At 39.5% G+C, this 15677-nt stretch overlaps 1 protein-coding gene across 2 annotated transcripts in view; it reads right to left on the bottom strand.

The window, feature by feature from the left end:
• The window catches only part of STK24 (serine/threonine kinase 24), a 64198-nt gene that overhangs the window by 20704 nt on the left and 27817 nt on the right, over positions 1-15677 (bottom strand). For both annotated transcript variants that reach the window (XM_087758524.1, XM_087758523.1), the window contains exon 3: positions 209-265. In XM_087758524.1, the coding sequence (XP_087614650.1) occupies positions 209-265 (57 nt within the window). The remainder of the gene's footprint in view (positions 1-208; positions 266-15677) is intronic.

Raw genomic sequence — 15677 nt, 5'->3', positions numbered from 1 at the left:
TTAGGTTGCTTAGTTCCCTTCCATCTATACAAATAATCAGTCTTGCCTCATGGAAAAGAACATTTTCCTGGCATTGACAAATACTTTTTCTCCTTTACTGGAAGCAAACATTGTCATAGCCAAATGACATATTATAGTTTCCAGAATTATAAGATAGGAAAATAATTATGTGATGTAAAATAACAAAAATCATACATAATTTACTTACTAGATCAAGGGCAGAGCCTCCACCCAGATATTCCATTATTATCCATAATTTTGTATCCTGCAAAACAAAAACAACAAAAAATGTATTAAATTTTAAAAAAATCATTTATTAAGTTAATGGGACTTGTTCCATTCTTTTTGGTGAAGAAAGAAACTACAGTTTTGAAATACCACTAGCGTTTAGCTGTTCCTCCAAAATATCTTTGGATTATTCTTTAAGATATAGTATTTTTACCCCATCTGATAAGGAATTAATTTAGTCTGTCACAAGCTATTTACACAGTTGTGTGTGTTCAAGAAAGTTTAATTCTGTTCCTCTAAATTAACAAGAGGAAAGCTGCTTCACATTTACCAATGGGTAAGAGCACAGACATAGGATGTTCATTACTTCCAAATAATTGACGCATACTCTTAATGTCACACTCAAGCTCATTTCATGGTACCTCTTTTTGTACCTATACTACTAGAATACAGACAGTATTCAGGGAAGAAGAAACTTCTCTCCATTATGGAGAAGATTATATTAGGTACTACTGAAGGCATTGAAAGAATAATGCAACCATCAGGCACAGTCAGCAGGGGTTCACAAAGGGCAAGTCCTGTTTAACTCATCTGATACCCTTCTACAATAAGGTCACCCGCCTAGCGCATGAAGGGAAGGAGGTGGGTGTAGTTTTTCTGGATTTTAGTAAGGCTTTTGATACTGTCTCTCACAGCATCCTTCTGGACAAGCTGTCCATCTGTGGGATGAGTCAGTTCACGGTGTGCTGGGTGAAGAACTAGCTGAAGGGCACAGCTCAAAGGGTTGTAGCGAATAGGGCTACATCTGGCTGGCGACCGGTCACCAGTGGTGTTCCTCAGGGTTCAATTCTGGGGCCAGTCCTGTTCAATACATTTATCTACTGTCTGGATGCAGGAGTTGAATGCACCATTAGCAAGTTGGCTGATGATACCAAACTGGGAGGTGCTGTTGACTCTCTTGAGGGACAGGAGGCCTTGCAGAGGGATCTAGATAGATTGGAGCATTGGGCTATGATTAATGGGATGAGATTTCACAAGTCAAAATGCCGGATTCTGCACCTAGAATGGAGTAATGCCAGGCACAAGTATAAACTGGGAGAGGAGCGGCTGGAGATCAGCCCTGCAGAAAGGGACCTGGGGGTGCTGGTCGACAGCAGGCTCAATGTGCGTCAGCAGTGTGCCCTGGCAGCCAAGAGGGCAAACCCCATCCTGGGGTGCATCAAACACAGCATAACCAGCCGGTCAAATGGGGCGATTATCCTGCTGTATTCAGTGTTGGTGAGGCCTCACCTGGAGCACTGTGTGCAGTTCTGGGCCACAAAATTTAAGAAGGATGTGAAGGTCCTTGAATGCGTCCAGAGGAGGGCAACAAAGCTGGTGACAGGGCTGGAAGGCATGTCCTATGAGGAGTGGCTGAGGACCTCATAGGCTTGTCTAGTTCGGAGAAAAGAGACTGAGGGGCCACCTCATGGCTCTCTGCAGCTTCCTGAGGAGGGGACGTGGGAGGGAGGTGCTGAGCTCTTCTCCCTGGGATCCAGTGACAGGACACATGGCAATGGCTCAAAACTGCACCAGGGGAGGTTTAGACTGGACGTTAGGAAGCATTTCTTTACCGAGAGGGTGGTCAAACACTGGAACAGGCTTCCTAGAGAGGTGGTTGATGCCCCAGGCCTGTCAGTGTTTAAGAGGCATTTGGACAATGCCCTTAACAACATGCTTTAACTTTTGGTCAGCCCTGAATTGGTCAGGCAGTTGGACTAGATGATCGTTTTATGTCCTTTCCAACTGAAGTAGTCTAGTCTAGTCTATTTTAATCCCTACCAAAAAGTCATGAAGCAGAAGGAAACCTCTTGCCCTTAAGCTGACTAGAACTGTACAAGTATTCTGAGCCTCTGAGTTCACCAGCATATTAACTCCCAAAAGCCACCCACCTAGCTGTTCTTATCACACTCCTTAGTACATTTTGCAAAAGTATCTTCTGAGACAAGAAAGAGACAGACAAGGGCCACTCAGTGAAAATGGAGGACGATAAACGTACATTTTAAAACTCTGATTATAGACATTCACAATACCAAATAAAAATATATATGACATAAAATATATTTCCTTTCCTTAGAAAAAATGTCTTGATTTTGTTGATTACCTTTAGTTGTACCGATACTCCAAAATATTTCCTTTAATAAGCCTGACTGCTGTCTAGGTTGAATTTAATTTAAAATTTGTTCTTCACGTCCCTGCATTACCTCATTTTCTTGAACAGTCATCTGTCTCTGACCTAAGGATGAATACCAGTAAGTTTTCTCCACTACTGCTTATGCATCTGATAGATGATATAAAATTTTGGACAACTGTGTTCAAGAAAGATGAAAAAAACTGGTAATAAAGATTATTTAAGATTACTATAGCAATTTGCTAGGTTTAGCTAGTAAAATAAAAGCTAACAAAAAAAAAATTCAAGCTACTTTTTTCAAGGGAAAGTTTGATACATATTATAGGAACGTTTTACATAAGATATACAATACGCTATGCTAAGAAAGAGACTGGACCCAAGCATTTCTTTCTGCTGTTTGCAGCATCTGATTCCTAAATACACTAAGAGAAGCAGTTAGTCCACCTTTTCCTTGCAGTACCAGCCTTGAAACATGTTTTAAAGCAAGGCCGCAAATCTACCATACAGATAGATATTCAAATGAAATTGCTGCATGGAACATATGGAGGGTTTTGTTTTAGTTTTTATGATTATCAAGTTACATTATAGAATCACAGTATCGTTTAGGTTGCAAGAGACCTTTAAGATCAGCAAGTCCATCCCACCGGCAGTATCTGCTTTACTCTAGGCTCCCGCCACACACAGATGTTAACCCATAGGGGTTGGTGCTGCGGTTGGCACCTGTGGGAGACTTGGGCTGGCTGAGCTATACTGCTTTAAAACATGCCCACTACCAGGGATAAAACAGTTCAAATCAGCACTTTTCAGGCTGATGAAGAAAGTCCCTCCCAGACGTCAATTCAAATCATAGGTGAACTGAACCGCCTGCTGCCTCTTTCTCTGTTGACTACATAGACAGCATAAGATGACCTGAAATCCCCCGTTAGAGACTTTAACGTAACATGTGAGGGCTCCTCTCTTTGTGAGGAAGACAAATGGGACTCAGTGTATCCTGAAGATACTCCTCCTCTACTCCTTTTCTCCTGAAACTGCTGAGTAACAAACTCACGCCAGAAACAGTTCCCATCCCTACAGAATCATAGAATCATTTAGGTTGGAAAAGACCTTTAAGATCATCACGGCCAACCGTTAACCTAGCACTGCCAAGTCCACCACTAAACCATGTCCCTAAGCACCACATCTACCTGTCTTTTAAACACCTCCAGGGATGGGGACTCAATCACTTCCCTGGGCAGCCTGTTCCAGGGCCCGACTACCCTTTTGGTGAAGAAATTTTTCCTAATATCCAACCTAAACCTCCCCTGGCACAACTTGAGGCCATTTCCTCTTGCCCTATCGCTTGTTACTAGGGAGAAGAGACCAATCCCCACCTGGCTACAACCTCTTTTCAGGTAGTTGTACAGAGCAATAAGGTCTCCCCTCAGCCTCCTCTTCTCCAGGCTAAACAACCCCAGCTCCCTCAGCTGCTCCTCATAAGACTTGTGCTCTAGACCCTTCACCAGCTTCGTTGCCCTTCTCTGGACATGTTCCAGCACCTCCATGTCCTTCTTGTAGTGAGGGGCTCAAAACTGAACACAGTACTCAAGGTGCAGCCTCACCAGTGCTGAGTACAGGGGAATGATCACTGCCCTCGTCCTGCTGGCCACGCTGTTACTGATGCAAGCCGAGATGCTATTGGCCTTCTTGGCCACCTGGGCACACTGCTGGCTCATATTCAGCCACCTGTCGACCAACACCCCCAGGTCATTTTCTGCCAGGCAGCTCTCCAGCCACTCCTCCCCCAGCCTGTAGCGTTGCATGGGGTTGTTGTGACCCAAGTGCAGGACTCGGCACTTGGCCTTGTTCAACCTCATACAGCTGGCCCTGGCCCATGGATCCAGCCTGTCCAGATCCCTCTGTAGGGCCTTCCTACCCTCCGGCAGATCAACACGCCCGCCCAACTAAGCGTCATTGCGAACTTACTGAGGGTGCACTCAATCCCCTCATCCAGATCATTGATAAAGATATTAAACAGAACCAGCCCCAATACTGAGCCCCTGGGAACACCACTTGTGACTGGCCACCAACTGGATTTAACTCCATACACCACCACTTTTTGGGCCCAGCCATCCAGCCAGCTTTTTACCCAGTGAAGAGGACGCCCATCCAAGCCAGGGGCAGCCAGCTTCTCCAGGAGAATGCTGTGGGAAATGGTGTCAAAGGCCTTATTAAAGTCCAGGTAGACAACATCCACAGCCTTTCCCTCATCCACTAAGCAGCTCACATTGTCATAGAAGGAGATCAGGTTAGTCAAGCAGGACCTGCCTTTCATAAACCCATGCTGCCTGGGTCTGATTGCCTGGTTGTCCTGTACGTGCCATGTGATGGCACTCAGGATGATCTGCTCCATAACCTTCCCTGGCACCAAAGTCAGGCTGACTGGCCTGTAGTTCCCTGGATCCTCCTTCCAGCCCTTCTTGTAGATGGGAGTCACATTTGCTAACCTCCAGTCAACTGGGACCTCCCTGGTTAGCCAGGACTGCTGATAAAGGATGGAAAGTGGCTTGGTGAGCACTTCTGCCAGCTCCCTCAGTACCCTTGGGTGGATCTCATCTGGCCTCCCAGACTTGTGTGCATTTAAGTGGTGTAGCAGGTTGCTAACCATTTCCCCCCTGGATTGTGGGGGCTTTGTTCTGCTCCCTGTCCCTGTCTTCCAGCTCCAGGGGCTGGGTACCTCAAGAACAAATGGTCTTACTATTAAAGACTGAGGCGAAGAAGGCATTAAGTACTTCAGCCTTTTCTTCAGCCTTTGTCACTATGTTTCCCCCCACATCCAACAAAGGATGGAGATTCTCCTTAGCCCTCCTTTTGTTGCTAATGTATTTATAGAAACATTTTTTATTGTCTTTTACTGCAGTAGCCAGATTAATTTCCAGTGGGGCTTTGGCCCTTGTAATTTTCTCCCTGCATAACCTCACAACATCCTTGTAGTCCTCCTGAGTTGCCTGATGTACAGTTTGTTAGTTTTAACTCTATGTACCAAATATTCACAAGACTTCTAGCATAAAAACATAGGGGGGTCTCAGAGCAAGGAGCACATAAATAGCAAAAATATTCATTTACTTTATCCTGCAAAATAAAACTTAATGTAAAAATAACAACTTACAGACATGGCAGGTAAGACTCTGAATACTTGTCTATAAAAATGGATTAAAATTTTTAGAAAAGTGATAGATCTATTGCAGAAATGAACTTTTTCTAAATGCCCTGAGGGATTAGAAAATTTTAGCCCTTAGTACTCACTTAACCCTTTTAGTCACTATTACAGCTGTAGTTCCATCTGCATCTCTCCCCTCTCTGGTCTCAGAATGTACCTTCTGTACGTAGATGCACACAGCCCTTCCCACCTACCTCCAGTTCCACAAACTGTACTGTTTTTAGGTAAGACCCTGGATTAGAGTTCCTTCATCATCCACTATCTTTAACACACAGATCCAGCTAAATTTAGATACCTTTCTTCAGGAATCAACTAATATTATTTGACAAACACAGTCTTGTTAAAAGTATTTTAGAAGAGCCAGAACACATTTTTTAGGGAGAAAAAGTAATTTTAAAATATAATCTATTTTAGTATCTACATACAACATTTTGATAATGCTTACTTTCTGCAGACACCATGGATAGTCCAAGAATTATAGCTCATCCTGAGAGAGTCCCTTATAGTACCTGTTTCGCTGCTAAGAGTTTCTCAGATTTTGCCTGTCCCTTCAAGGCTCCAGGTCCCAACAGTTCCAGAACAAATACACTTCTGAGGAGTGTCTTATAGTAAGTCATTTCATCTTCAGAAATCTTCCTGAACTCGATCAAAATTTTATATACGTATTTTGTTTCAGCTTGATAACATGTCTTTTAAAGCTGCATGAAATTCCCTGAATATTCAAATTTTGCGTGCCTGCAAAATTTACATTTAATCTTAATAGTACTTTAAACACAAACATATCAACTGTATCACTACTTTTTATTTCAATAGAAATGCCTAAGTGGGAAACAAGGTAGGACAAACGAATCTCTTGATCCTATCAAAAAAGGGAAAAAAAAAAAAAAAAAAACCACGCACACAAAAAACTTCACCAAGAAGTCAGTAAGAGATGCATCTTCCCTTTTCTATCATCCCAGTTACCTTGTGGATTTAAAAAGCTAACACCTTGAAATAAGATACAATTTCCCAAAAGACAAATTCTCCATAAAACTACTAAATTCTGCAGCTGAAAATTAGAAATTAGAGGTAGCAGAAAATAACTAAAAAAAATTTTAAGAATTTTAATTTAATAGTTACACAATCATGTAACACAATTACACAACTACAAATTATACAATTCATAGGCTTTTTAAATCGTTTATCCTTTTCATTTCTTTTCCTGGTTTGCTCAGCCTTTGCTCCTGAAACTTTCATCATCAGCTGCCTGGGGCCACATGTCTGAATTTACAATACAAAAGCCATAGATCCAGTAAACTCAGTAATACTACATTTTAAAACAAATAAAATATGGAAATGCAGTTAGGGAACACACACATAACTGCATCTGTATCCCAGTGTGAAGCTAAGCAATAGCAATCTAATACAATTAGGGCATCTTCGTATCTATAACCCTAGATTCGAAGTGTTTTTTCATTCCCTATGGTTCCCCCTCCCCCTTACCACAGAAATATTACTCAGCTTCACTGATGTTTTGGGGCTTTTTTAAGTTTTCATCATTCATATGAAGTATCTGAACAGATGTAATTACTATTGTAGTGAATCTTACTATCACCTTAACTAATTCTTGCTGGATTTTTTTTTTCTTATTTAAAATCTACATACATTGCTTAACAAGCAAATGCAAAGAAATGCTTTTGGTGAGACAGTTTTAATGAACTGCTCAATATCTTAGAGCCAGTAACCTATATATACATACTTTATGCCTTGTAACAACAGCATGAGGCAAGCAGAGCACTACTATCAATTGACTTTGGCATCACCAGAGCAATGTGCCTCCTTCTTTCCTTCCTTTCCGAGTATCTCTGGCATGCTTCACATTCCCTAACACCTACTGTTACTTTCCTTTTTAAAGTTGCCCAATTCTTTTTTTTGCTTGTACTTCTCACATTCTTCTGTATATATTCCTCACTCTTCCTCTCCAACAGAACATCGAAAGCACTAAATTTTCTTCCATAGCCTAGATTAGTAATCACACATTACACATAATCACTTATATTTTCAAGAAGATACTGTGCTTATATACTGAGACTAGCAACATTCAGTGCTCCATTTTAAGATCTGAAATAAGACCAGTTTTCTTCTTTTAAGTGTCAGTCACAACACAGCATTGAATTTTCTTCCAAATACAGTGAAGCCATGGTGAGTCATCAATCCAAATTTAGGATTATTATTTCTCTATAAACATAGATAAGCACATTAATAAGGGCACATGGAACATCTCCTTTTTCACAGTAGGAACAAGAGGTTTTCCTCTGATGCCATGAAACTGAGGAAAGGAGCAGCTTTGGAATCTAAAAGCAGCTCTGTTACAGAAAGGCAGAGTTTCTGTAAACCCTTTCCAAATGAGTTCGCTCTTCTTGAGGTCTGACTTCTGATTTTAACTCTGGAACCACACAAAAACCTTACAGTAGCAGCTTTACCTCTAATGAAGTATTCTCCAGTAAGTCACTGTTACACCATGAAAGTATTTGTAAAATAAGCGCAGTTACAGCAGATAAAGAACTTCTCCTAATATGTAAAAATCAAAGATTATACATAAAAAAAGGCCATCCACCAAAAAACCCCTCTAGAGTCTCAGAAGTACATTTTAACTTAAATCAGAGGAGAAGACATATACAGAAATAAGTAATCAAGATTAAAACATTTGTTTATAAGTCCTTACAATGTTAATAAAACACCTGAATAAACATGGAGAGGCCTATCTTTAGAGATGCTTTGTATATTTTTATTTATTTTTTTCTTACATGAAGAACCTACTCACACATTTCTTAGCACTATGATATTATACAGGAGAGACTGACCTAAAGCAATCAAGCCACAGTACGTATTGATGAAAATGTTTCTAAGTCACCTTTCTTGAGAGAAGGGGAGATTGCAGAAAAAAACATAACACAGAGCCACAAAAGAGAAGGACTAGAAGGACTCGGAAGTAAGAGCACCGAGTGCTCTTACAGTACAAATACAGTAATTTAGAATTAAACTAAAAGTCTTAAATTAAGGAAGTCAACTAATGCAATCTGAAAACAGTAGTACAACAGTGAGCCCACGTTTGTTTCTAAGTGAAATAAAATCCCCCCCACCTATCGTGAGAAAGAGAATTTCCCACTTTGAATTTATTGTGAGAAAGGGTATTTCCCACCTTAAATTTATGGTATACAATTAGCAGCAGAATAGAGGGTATTTATAAACATGTAAAAAATGCTTGTTTAGTTCTGGAGACAAGCCATCTCCAAATTCCACTTAGAAGCTATATTTACAAGCACTTTAACTTACGTTGAAAATCACAAGCTAGAAATTACATACTTGATTGAAATAACACAATGGATTTGCTAATCAAAATCAGAACTAGCTTAAGCTGACCTATATACTGAAAGTTTTACCATCACTGGGTTAGTAGAAAAACCTCAAGTACTGAAAAACAGAAACAGAATACCTTGGACAGAACCTCAACTAATCCGAAAAGAACAAACTAGTTCCAAACCTGATATTCATTGCACAATGTTATGTGAGATATTTTGTTTAATAAAAATTTCCGTTTAACTGCTATATATGCCAAAGTCATACGGGCCAGAAAAAGAGACTTATATTTCAATACTGGTATAAATGTATTATTGATACTCATACCGATTCTCCAGCATAAGAAACCAGATTAAAAGAACCTTGAGATACACAATGTATGCAACAGGACAACCTCTCTAAGTTGCATTCCTGCTACAGGTTGTTACCACTCCTCCTGGAGATTTGCCTTCTGTTAACTTCACATATAAAAACACCCAGGAAAGTCTGACAGCTGTAGCAACCAGAAGCTTCTCAAATACTTGCACACTGATTCTTAGATGCCTGACTTCAAAAACATGACGCAGAGATCATGGAACTTGTCTTCTATATCTACTTTAAGCAACATTGCCCACTGATTCCCTGTTTTGGAAGGAAAGAAGGATTTTTGTCAGGATTTCTTCACGCTTGTGCTTTCAACTGCGCATCTTAAGCCCGTGCTGCTCCAAAAAGCCACCAGGTGGCAGAATCATATAATGTCAAAGATGCTTTCTCACTAGCCCCCCCCAACAAAGAAGGTCCGGCCCCAAAAGAAGCTATGCAACCCATCGAAGACAGAAGCACAAAACCACCTGTTTAAAATTAATCTGAAAACATTTATCACTCCAACACCCTTCATAAAAAGAGGAAGAAATGATTAACCAAAGAAAAATACACCTTAAGGAATAGGATCACTCATATATGTGAATTCTTCAAAATGCTTTCCTTTCCTCACAATCATCAAGTTCAGCTTCAGGCACCGTTTTAGTCATTCACCATCTCCTTTCAACACCAAGTCACAACAGTAGTCACTGCCTTATTATACAGGATGAACAATAGGCACATCCTGGCATTTGAGTTCTCATTAACTCACATGGACATCTGTGAGCTTGTACGCAGAGATAAGACACAGATCGATCAGAAAAAATTAAGTTTTGTACAATGACATAACTGATGCATTGAGGCAGTGACAGGAAATGGCATTTCATATTTGTGGTTCCTGCTCCTCTTAGACAAGCTCAAACCTTTCCACAACAATACTAAATGTTGCCAACTGTCTCAAGTCTTAAAAAAAAAAAAAATGTATCAAGAAGTATCAAGACCTCCAAAATATTTTAAATGCCCTTTCCCTGGAGCTTATCCTTTCATAAAAAAGAATACATATACAAGAAAATTATTATTTTAGGCTTTAGAGAGAAGGCACCTATGAGTTGACGTATTGCCATTAGATCCTTGAAACTCATCAGGATTTGCAAACCGTCCAGCTGTTAGCTGACTGTTCAATTTCTAGACCCACAGATTAGTATTAGAACAGATACCATTTGCCAAAAGCGAGTTCTTTAAGAGTACAAGGTGGCTATTAGTGTTATTCAGCAAATGCACGGTTTTGGCAAGGAATACATATAGCTCTACCTCACGGCCTCGATTCTTGTCGTTTCTTGACTAATTATAAATATTACCTATATATATTATTGGTTCAGCTTAAATCTAATCAGAACTAGATCCGGTGCTGCGGTACGTTAACAGTGCAGAATGAAGAGCATACCACTATCTGCTTTTGTTCCATTCTTTCCAGTACGCAAATCCTTAGACACAGAAGGTAAGCAATGCACCCTTGAACTTCCAACAGCCTATCCAGATGCCAGCTGGATTGCTCAATGTCATATAATAACTCTTCTGACAGACAGAAGGGACGTGATAAAGACAGAATTACTGATCGCAAAAGGAAGTTAGTTATGCTGCAGTTTCTCCAAAATTTGAACATCACTGGTACCCAATTCTGCTAGTGTAAGTAGTAAATAATCAAGCCCTTTCCATTGCAAATGGACAAACCGATTCTACCACTCCATATCTAGGGTCCTTTGACTGTTTAACAGCTATCAAGAAAGGCTATAATGTTTTTACAAGCTTTTGGAACTGTCTTCACAGAAGACAAAGTCGGGGGGAAAAAAAAAATCTTTCAGTGCCAATTCACACCACCTTTCTAGGACAGTATAGTTTGTTCTTAAAGGCAATCTCAGTAAGTACTATTTTTGTTCCATAGCTGATGAACAAAAAGTTCTCCAGCCTCATTACAAGGAATAAAGAATGCCACCATCATTCCAGCACTTCCTAGGAAGCATATTGAGATCCATGAGCAGTTAGTCCTTCACTTGAACCTTTTTTTTGACAATCTATTCATCTGCTAATGTTCTTCCATCTATTTCCACCTACTACTACACCACAAGCTTGTATAGATTGATGTATCATTTTATAAAGGGGGAAGCTATTTGTTTATGTCATTACAGATTTCATTAAATAAAAACAAACTGTAGTATTTCCTAAAGACACTTGTTTCAGAGAACCCAAAAGTCAGATGGCATGGAAAGATAACTGTTGGCTTTGAAGAACAAGCAAAACTATTTTATGAGAGAACAAGGCTAAAGACACCCAGGCTGCCTTAGCCACCAAAGACATCCTCTCCCTCCCTCATCCTGTCACAACTAACGGTCCATGTTTTAGAGCAGAGTCTTCAAGTACTGGCCGGTGTTCTTCAAAAGCTGAAAAACACCACCAACAGCTGCAGCGAATTAGCCATCTTTAACCTTGGAAATTAATATCTTGCTTTGGGGTTTTGGAGTATAAAGAGGAGCAAAAGCAAATGCTATGAAATACAGATGATGATAATCTATTCATCAAGAAAGTATGAGCAAAAACGTAGCCATGCCAAAGTAGATCATCTGGTATACTATTACAGAGAACAGTTAAAATTGATTTTGCTTCTTAAATGAATGATTGAATTTTACTATCAATTTGAAAGGCTCCAAAGAGAAAGAATATTGCTTTGAATATCAGTTCCCTCCAGGAAAAACTGACGAAGTAGTAACTAGATTTATCTTTGAAAGGAATTCTTTCAGTATTTCATGAATTCTAGAGCCTCCAAATAACATAACACTTCCCACCTATAGCTAGGTCTCTCATTTTATCAGAATGTGTGTCCATCAACAGATATTTTATTTCAAACTAGAAAGAACTCTAGCAATTCTCAGTCCTGTTTCTACTCTTTCTTGCTGAATTCCTAGAGAAGCAGGCATAAGACCAAGTTTACCCAATAAAACACAACCAAACAAAACCACTTCCATTTTCACTGACACTAAAAGGCCACTCAAATGACGGAAATAAAAGATGCCTTTGTTTCCTTCTCATCTGCTCACAGGGGAGGGCAACCCATCAATAAAAATAAACTATATTTGTGATTTAGCTTGTCTTACAGGAACAGAATGAACCTGGTAAGATTTACACAAGCTGCAGTGTGCTACTGCTCATTTTGGCACATTCAGTAATACCTTGTAGAGATAAAAAAGAAGAAGTGTTAGAATAATTCCCAGAAAGAGATTTGCAGTTTTCTGAAAGTTTCCTTCTTTAAATTTGAATATTTGTTTTGCCTCTTTGAACACCAGAAGAAGGGGTATAGAAATAACACATTGTAGAAAGACTATATATTGAGAAAAAAATCCAAAATTCCTGCAGTCAAACAGCATACAACATACAAAGTGTAGAAGATTACAAAAGAAAATTTTGCAATGAAACTAAGGAAGCTGACTACTGTAAAAGAAATCTCAGCATCTGGAAAAAACAAACACACACAAAACCAACCAAACAAAAAAACCCCCAAACCTATGAAAACCAACAACAACTACCAAACATTTGAACACAGTCAAGCAAAACCCAAGCTAATTTAATCTATCAACATAGCCAGGACCTGTAAACATTTTAAGTCTGGAGGATCTGCAAGTGTTCACAACATCCATAGGTAAATCTCTTCCAAAGCTATGTAGGTGTAGAATTAGGTGGAATATTATTTTATAGGACAATCCACTTCTTTGCTACCTCAACAGACTTAAGTTACAATCTACAAAACCTTTGTATTTATATGGTAGAGCCCAATAAGTACGCTAGCTAGATGGCAGTTATTAGAAGTACTCTACATAGTCAGAAAGTTCTTTCTTAGGTTTAAAGAAGTCAAACTAATAGCTAATATACTCTCATCATAAATGGAAAAAACAAGGCACAAGTTGTTAAACAGGGGACCTGCAGTCATACAGGACTTAGTAACATATAGCTTAAATGGTCTGAGTACCATGCTCTCCAAATCCATACCCTTGGCGGGGGGGTGGGAGGGGAAATCTGTTCAGCAAACACATAACTCATATTTACTAATGGTCTACTACACTCCCAAATATTCCCATTAAAAAAACCAAAACAAAACAAAGAAAAAAAATACTCAACAAAAAAACCCGAGAAAGTTCTTCCTTATGATTCCAGTCATATTCTTAGTGGGTTTCATATAATGTTTACTGGAGTAAGAACAAGAAAGGCAAGATCCATAGCTGAGTATTTGTACAAATGACCTGAAGGTGGGTGGGGAAGGGGTGGAAATCACCCCTGAGAAGTCTGCTTTTATTAAAAAAAAAAAAAAAAAAGAAAAGGATTTTCATATTTAAATTTCTGATGTCAAGGTAAATTGTTTATTTTAAATTGCTCTTCCAACTAAATAATTATTCCACAGGCATTTGGAAGACAAACAAACAGCTGTGCTACATTTAGGTGGCATCTGCAACAAGAAAAAAAATCCTAAGGACATTTTTCTCTCCAGGAAAATGAAATGCAATAATTTGTTTCTACAGAACTTTTCTGGGATAATGCTCACTAGAAATTTAAACACACAAAGAATTAGTTGGAAATTGCCTGGATATTAGGGAATCATTCAGAGACCCATTTAAAACAAAAAATCTTTTAAAATTGTGTGGAGCAAGCAGGGTTTTAGTTTGTTTTTTTTTTCCCCTGACTCTATCCTTAAGGATCATGAATTGAGAAAAGCTCAAATTTGAACCTCATCCAAAACATGACAAACAAAATAACGGAAGGAGGGGAGCATATGCCTATGTCTGAGTACAAACCCAGGAAGTATAAAATGTCTTTTTCCCTTACACTGGAGGCACATTCTTAAGCAAATGGACAAGGATTACTGACAGCAATGGACATTTCCATGAATCTTAAGGTGGCTGCAACCAGCTGATGAAGCCTCACGGGGTTCTCAAAAAAATTTCATGAAGGAGCCATGAACAGAAACCTTTAGGAGATGGTAACGCTGTACTAAAGAATATTACCACGCTGGGGTGCAGTACTGATGAGAAGTATTTTGTCTGGGGAGCATTTCTGAGGCGCTTACCTCCTTTGAAGTCTCTTGGCGTCAGGATCAATGCTAGCTGTCCTCGGGCTGCCATCCCTTTGAGGGGAGGGAGATACAGATGAGCCCAAAGGTTCTCTTCTAAACACAAGTCCTTACTGCAAGCTGGCCAAAAGGTCCCTGCAATCAAAGAAATCATTGTGGTTTTGCATGTGGCGCATTCATGTCCTTTAATCAAGGTTTGTCAGCCATCTAACATGTTGAACCACAAAGGAAAAAATAAATGCATCTGCTGGGTAGCCAATGCAGAACAGAGACTAAGGAAAGAGAAGAATTGTTCATTCCAGTTTGGACACTATGAACTCCATGAAAAACACAGGCAACATGATTTTTCAGACTAAGCAGAACCACTTCAGTATATAGTATTTTATGCATGTATATATGTATAAAAATGCTATTTGCCTTTGGAATCATTTTCCAGCACTCTGAAATTCCTGCCTTCTTCAGATCTCAAGAAAAAACATCACATTTTCATTTCTAGACATACATATTAGTCAATGTATTCTACAGTCGAATGCAGCAGTCACTCTTCAACTATTACCTCTTGCAATTGACACAGCAGTATACAATTAATCCTTAAATGCATTCTTTTTGCCATAAGCTAGTTGTAACAAAGCTTGCAGAGCCACTTGCTAGGAAAAAAACAATGAAAGTTCTGTCACAGTACTGATAAAAGATTCCTTCTGCAGAACATTTAGCAGACTTTTGTGATTGCATGCCAACATGCTAGAGCCACGAGCTCCATGTTTTCCTTAGTGTGAGTCACCCCTAACAGTGTCCATATTCACAGCCTCTTTGGCACATTTCCTGGGCACATGCCCTTCCACCATAGAAATGACTCTTTATAGCCCAGCTGTCACAAGCCCAGGCATGTCATATTAAGCACATGATTTCCCAGAGCTTCAAACTAATGGGCAATCTTGGTTTATAACTCTTCTACCAAAGTATATTACAGTAGAAGCAAATAGACACATATTTCTTTATTGGCTGCAAAACCAGTTCCTGGCTAGTAAACACAAGAAACTTATACAACAACTGAAAGAATGTACACATTTCACTTCCTAAAGGAGTGGGTAACCACTTCTTTGGAACACTAAGTGTACGCGAGTCCATACGTTTCCTCTTCCCACCTACCTACAGCCATTTTCCCTCTTCTCACTTGAAAAAACAGCAGTGGGAAAGTGAAAAATCCTGTCCCTTACAACAATTATCCTTTTAACTGTTAAGGCTTTTATTACCTAGTGGGGCTGACAATAGTCATCCCCCCCTTCCCTGTC

Source organism: Nipponia nippon, unplaced genomic scaffold (genome assembly GCF_047370975.1).
Source record: "Nipponia nippon isolate SJK-2023a ecotype South Korea unplaced genomic scaffold, ASM4737097v1 scaffold_2, whole genome shotgun sequence".
Classification (NCBI taxonomy): domain Eukaryota; kingdom Metazoa; phylum Chordata; class Aves; order Pelecaniformes; family Threskiornithidae; genus Nipponia; species Nipponia nippon.
Note: the sequence above shows the minus strand (reverse complement) of the source record. Positions and strands in the feature narration are given on the sequence as shown.